At 42.9% G+C, this 6895-nt stretch overlaps 1 protein-coding gene across 2 annotated transcripts in view; it reads left to right on the plus strand.

Moving 5' to 3' along the window:
- Positions 1-4002, plus strand: part of SERPINA10 (serpin family A member 10) — a 97707-nt gene extending 93705 nt beyond the window's left edge. For both annotated transcript variants that reach the window (XM_085626468.1, XM_085626469.1), the window contains exon 6: positions 3348-4002. In XM_085626468.1, the coding sequence (XP_085482594.1) occupies positions 3348-3539 (192 nt within the window). In that variant the 3' untranslated portion in view covers positions 3540-4002. The remainder of the gene's footprint in view (positions 1-3347) is intronic.
- The last annotated feature ends 2893 nt before the right edge of the window (positions 4003-6895 follow it).

The raw sequence follows: 6895 nt of genomic DNA on the forward strand, positions 1-6895 counted from the left end.
TTCTGGTGAAACACAAACTCACTAAATAAACCTGTACCTAACCGTCTGTTAGCTTGGCACAAAAGCAGTCAGGCTTAACTTACAGGTAATGTGTAAAGTATTTTATAAAGCACTAAAACAGAAATAAAGTGTAAACACAACACAAGAAAATTCCCAAACCAATTTAGAAAAAGAAAGTACATTTTTATAACTAAAATGACACCAAATTGACAAAACTCCAATATGTAGAACCCAAGAATTTGGAAAGGCTTCAGATGAAAAAAGCACCAATAAGCACAAAACACCACAGCAATTGACTGGTCGTGCTGAACTGGGTCAAAGTCACAAGTTCATGCTGAGCGCAATAAAGCACAGGTTGGATACAGGCATTGGGTTCATCCCGGTGAAGAGTTTACCTTTTCTGAGTCTAAGTCCAATTGAAAAGCCCCATCTGGAGCTTCGCACTGGCGGTGGTCATAAGTAGGTCATTGTGAGTGTGAGAAGCAGGTCGCCTCTGTAGCTTCACATTGCCAGGAGGAGCGCTAATCGTTGCCGACATTAGAAGCCCACTTGCAGTTGTAAAGAACCCCAAACTTCTGAATGTTCTACTGTAGCACAGATTTGAAGCAAGAGGGATGCAATTTGATGCCAGCCAAGGGTCCAGGACCTGGGGGGCTCCTCTTGGAGAACAGAACTCATTCCAGCAGCTAGCAGCAGGTCTACTTGGTGCTGGCTGGACAGCTGCAGGGACTACCTCCTGAAGCTTGTTGTGTCCTTGTAGCTCAAATAGGAGCTAAGTCAACTGACTTTTCGAGCCACTTCTGGGGATCCTGGGTTCAAGGGAAGAAGGTTCAGTCTTCCTTCTTGAGGTAGTTCTTCTTCTGAATCTTCCACAGGCCCAGGAACATTGTGGTGAGAGGTTCCGTGTGTGCCATTCTCAGAGTCAGTGGTTGCCTGTGGGTAGGAGATGCCCCCTTTGTATAACAATTGCCTTTCCTGGGTTTGGCTCAGGTAACACAGTGCAGGCAGGTCCAGGTGTCAGCTGCAATTACCAGTGACAGAGCAGGCAACTTCAAATGCCTGGAATGCAGGGGCATCAGGTTTTCATTGAAGCTCAAGAAGGGCTGAGTACAATCCCCAGGCCATCCTGCTCAGGAGAGGAACACCCTGTTCCACACCCTAGGCTCTAGTGTTACCATGTCCAGAAGGAATACTTAACACACCAAAGGAGAAATTCACAGTCAAGTGTCCCTGGACACTGGCAGAAAGATGCAGTTGATTTAAGTAGGAAAATGCTAACTTTCTAAATTTACCAAACACAAAATGGGCAACCCAATAGACCTTTGGAGGCTTTGGTAATGTACAAGTAGGGTAAAGATGCCCTCAAGGGATTCTTTTCAAGATCTAAACTTTTTACATTTTCAAAACATGAATTGTCTAGAGCCCTAAATAATGGCTTCTTCACAACCAATGTAAAAATAAATTGATAATTATCCAGCAAATCAAAACGCAAAAATGAACAAAATTCAACAAAGATATACAATTCAACACAGATGTATACTTGATCAGATTAAAATTGATAAAAACGGTTATATTCTAAAAAGGGTATGGATTGTCACATGAAGGTAAAATAAGTCTGAAATGAACCCTCTTTAATATAGATCTTTTAACATGATACACTTATGCCCTTGCCCATTTCACAAATTGATTGACAGGTAAAACATCATCGACAGTACAATGAACGATTCCTGACAGGTTGTTAACAAGGAAAATGTGTAAAAAATGATGATGTTTCGGTCTTTGGTGTGAAGACATCTATAAGACCATCTTCAGGACATAGATTCTTGTGTGTATTGATGACCCTGAATAATAAGGAACCTGTCTGTGTATTCCAGGACCATAAGAAACAGCAACTGAAATTCAGTTGTGCTCCAAGGATCAGATTTAAATTGGTAGTGACCAAATGGGAGTAACCACTCGTACTGTGGTATCATTTGTCTTTAGTGTCACAAGATTTATATCGGTTGAAATAGAAGGCAACTCTCGCATCAGTCATAGGTTGCCGGCATCTTCATTGTCATCCCTGCTTATAGGACTCTATCCTACCAATTTAAATCCAATCCTTGGAGCGCCACTGAATTTTGGTTGCCTTGAAAGAGGAATCAGAAGCCATGATTCAAGCAACAAGAAGAAATGAAAGTTGTGTCGGGTTTTAGTTATATTTTGCACCATGATTGTTGAAAGATAAACATCCTCCCACATATTGCAGTTGTTTGCCATATTCATATGCCTTGTATATAGTATGTAGAGGTACTGGCATAGCAGAAATATGGCCAAGGAACAACAGAGCACTGAACAACATGAGAAACCCAGTGGGATGACCTAAGATCCCTTACATCTGGTGATTTGCAGGTACTTGTGCAGGTGTGGGTGCTCTCTGAATAGATGTGTATTCAGTTTCATTTTGAAATGCATGAGGTAAACTATTCTAGTATGGATGGTGATTTCAAATCTGCTCTATGTCCGTAGTTGAGTACATAATGTAGCCAAATTGCATTAATAGATGGTGGCTTTTTGTGGATTGCAGAAAAGAGAATAGCTGGAGGTATGATTTATGCCCATTATGCTCATCTTCGAGCAGAGCTGGCTCTTCAAAGTGCTGAGAAGTTTTGCTTAAGAGGAGGCACTACTTCTCTTTCGTGCATCACATCAAAGTACCGGAGGAAGCACTTCAGTTGAGAACGCACAACCTACATTTCACTTGCCTACTCATACATATCGAATGCTATTGCTGTTTAGCTCCGTAAGTGAGCAATCATGTTTCTTTGGGAATCCGCTTTCTGTCATTCCTTCCAACAGGGTTCGAAAGGGTTCACATTGCTGCCCTGGCAGATAGTTGTGCACAGAGAAGAGCATGTGAGGGGGAAAATTGTCACTGAGATATTCTTATGGACTCCCTTAAAAATCTGGACGGTTTAGGATCCTGACTGAGGGGCTTGTTTACATGCCCCTTGCGCCACCCGTACATCACTTTTCCCATGTTAAAAGTGACAGAAAAGTGGCGCAAGGGACTTGTAAATAAGGCTCTGAATCTTTAGTGTTTTATTATTTAAGAATTTCCCAGGTCACCAGTTAATGTACTTTCCTTTGTATCCTTGTGTGCAGAAAACGAAAATACTTCCAACAGCTTTTAACCCCCAAAAATTCAAATACCACTGATCAGTTTGCACGAGACTGTTAAAAACACAGACACATCCTATAACTGCTTACACAAAACTACTTACCTGATAAAAGCCCTAAAACAGTTACAGTAAAATGTTTGAGAATGTCATTAACTAACTTTGAAATTATTTTCCCTTGTCCTTCAGGTTACACAAAGAGCAGTGATTGAAGTGAATGAGAAAGGAACTGAGGCTTCAGTCGTCACAGGTTCAGAAATAATAGGCCATGCGTTGCCCACTACTATAAGAGTGGACCGTCCATTCATCTTCATGATCATAGAAGAAGTACTGAACTCCATACTGTTCATAGGCAGGGTGGTCAATCCAACAGAACAGTGAGTGTGGCTACCATCCACCCTGAAAGTATTATGTTGCACAGCATTCTTCTATCTCCAACTCCGGACAATGTTTTATAAAGATCACAGCCATTACCTATACCCATGTTTAGAAGAATTGGAGATCTACCACGGACCTGAAACAAGATATTTGTCTTGCAGAGAGTCCCAATGGAAATGTATTTAGATGTTCATATTCCTCTATTATTTACAATTTTGTAAAACTACTTCCACAAAAGCATTTTAAACATATTTACACTACACCTAAGTTGCTTTTCAGTATCAGAAATGTTGATCTTCCTATTATTAAAAGTAATAATAGCTCGATGTCTGAAATGAAACTTCTATATTTAATAAGAGAGTACCAGAAGAAGTCCCAAGTTCACTGGGCAAAACCAAGCACGATAAAGGCCTAAATGACCAATACTGTTTCAAAATTCTCAAAATAAATCATTTATGAAGAAAATTGTCAATTTGTGTTGGTTGTGTCTTTTGTGGTTCTTCCATCAATCTATCTATCTATAGAGCAGAGTATATATATAATCTACTGGCGGTCGCCAGTAGATAGTTAGGACCTTGTGTGTATGTGTATATATATATATATATATATATATATATATATATATATATATATATATATATATATATATATATATATATATATATATATATATATAGTCACTTAAAAAACCATAGGTTTCACACATGTTATAGTTTGCTGGACATTTCACTCGTAAAAAACCAATGAAAGTCCCCCATTATAGTTAGTGCAGGCAACTATAACTCACGCGACCGCAATCCTCTGCTGATGACGTCAGATATTACATCACTGTATTTAGACACTTATTTACCCATGTCTTCTTCCATTAATCTTTAGCTATACATATATTACAAATATTTATTTTTCATAAAGACACATATTTCATATGTGCACTGTAACACCACCCCGTGAATATGTCATGCCACACTTGCCTTCGCACGGGTTATATTGCCCCATCTAACGTGCCTTCCTCGATGCCTATGTTATAAAGCACAGCGCTATGCCATACATATTACAATCTGGGATCCATATCGTTGTCACAGTGCATATGCAATGTTACACTACCCAGCACATATTTTATATTACAACTTTAGAGACTACTTAGGTTACACAACACTGCCCTGTGCATATTACACTCCAAGGCGCATATCACATAGCAAGCGCTAGTGCCTGTGCTATCTCGCGCTCTCCAATGAATCTGTCATTGCGCATTGCGCACAATGTATTGCATATTATATTTCAAGCCCCGGTTCATCTTATATCACACTTTTTGGTGCATAGTTTATACCATATACTATATCTAGTTTTCATTTTCAATCGTGCTCTCAGGACTATGTTCTATATAACACTGCGTCCACCTACCCTTTTCACGGGCATTACATTTTGCGATGGGGGTGGAGGGTCAGGGGATGTTTATGCCAAGTGAGCCTGGAGTCACAGTCCCAAACGTCCTCTTGTTCCTGAAGAAAAGTGAGATTATGCTGCATACTTGTTCATATTTTAAGTAGTTCGCACAGACACACATTTTAAAAACAATAAAGTTCTTAATACCCACTTTCTATGAACAGTTAGCTTGCTGCCCCATCCACCTCCTCCCTATCCTCTGTTGTCTGAATCCATGGACTAGCCTCCCCCCTCCTGCCATGCATGGTCTGATGTGCTGCCACTGCCCTGCATTTAGCATGATGTCCCAGTCCACTCATCCTGCCCTCCATTGCCCAATTCTATGGCCCATCATTGACCTCCTGCTTAGCCTCTGTGCTTTGCTTGCTGCCCCTATTCTCCTTCCCCCTGCCCTCCGATGTCTTTGTGCATGCCCCTGCTCCATCCTTTTTGAACACCATGTTCCATGGACCTGCCACTCCTATCTACTCTGAGTGTTCTGTTGAGCTGCCACTCCCCTACCACCTGCCTAGCATTGTCAGATGACTGTAATCTGTCCCTGCCACCTCCACCCTGCCTGTCCACATGCCATGCCCCTATCCCCTTCCTCCTGTCCTCCATAGTCCATTTTACTGCCACACCCTTCTGCCCTCCCTGGTCTGTTGTGCTGCAACTGCTCCTCCTGCCTGCCCCGCGCGGTCTGTTGTGAGGCCCCTTCCCCTGAACTCTCTTGTCTGTGCTCAGGTCCTGACCCTCCCTTCTATCCTCCATGGTCCTTTGTGCATGCCCCTGCACCCTCCTTCTTGCCCATCATAGCCATTGTGCTGCCGCTAACCCTCCTGCTTGCCATGCATGACATTCTGTGCTGCCATGGCCCCCCCACCTTCCCTGTGTGGTCAGCGAGCTGTGTGTATGCCATCATAGTTTCACTGTTGCTCTCCATGGTGTGTCTTGTTTCTAGTGCCCATCCTGCCTGACCTCCATGGTCATCTTGCTGCTCCTGCCCTGCCCCCTTGCCCCCAGCCCTCTGTTTCCATGTGCAGACCCCTATTCCCTCCCTCCTGGCTTGTCAGTTCCATTGTAATGCCCCTGATTCGTCCCTCCTGCCCTTTATGGTCTGTTATGCTGCAGCTTTCTCTCCTGTCTGTCCATTATGGTCAGCTAGCTACCATTGCCTCTTTCCCCTCTGTTGTCTGTTGTCCATGTGCATGGTCCTGTCCCCTCCCTATTGCTTTCTATGGATTGTTGTGCTGCACTCCCGTCCCGCATGCCCTGTGTGGTGTATTGTGCTGCTGCAAACCCTGATGCCTGCCCTGTAGGGTCAGTTTGGTGCACCTCTCAATGTCCCTCCTGTCCTCTGTTATCCGAGTCCAAGTCCCTACCCCAATTCCTCCTGCCTACCATGATCCAATGTACCATACTTGCGAACATTTTGAACTTGGTAAGAGGGGGATTTTGAAATAAAACTGGGGTATTGATTTTCCCCTTTGAGTTACATTGAAAAAGAGAAGATTGTAGACAGGAAACAGATCAAGTAAAGCCCATTTGAGCTTAAAAACATTGGACGTTTCCTGGCTGAAACGGGTCTGTTGGCATGTAGGGTTGTATGACCACTGCCTCTTCCTTCTGCCCACAATGGTCTATTATATTGCCACAGCCTCTCTTGCCAGTCCTGTATTGTTGGTTTGTTGCCCCTGCCCCCCTTTCCACTGCCCTCCATAATCTGTTGTGCTGCCACTGCCCTTCCTGCCTGCCTAGTGTGGTCAAATGGTTGCCTCTGCACTCTCCTACCTGCCTTCAATTTTCAGAGTCCGTGCCCCTGGCCTCTGCCTCTCAACAGTGTCCCAATGAACAACTAGATTGCTAACATTCTATATTTATTACAAAAGTGTGGAATGCCTGACGTCATCTTGATGTAATCAAAACTGTAATGCCTA

The sequence above is a fragment of the Triturus cristatus genome, chromosome 9 (genome assembly GCF_964204655.1).
Source record: "Triturus cristatus chromosome 9, aTriCri1.1, whole genome shotgun sequence".
NCBI classification, from domain to species: domain Eukaryota; kingdom Metazoa; phylum Chordata; class Amphibia; order Caudata; family Salamandridae; genus Triturus; species Triturus cristatus.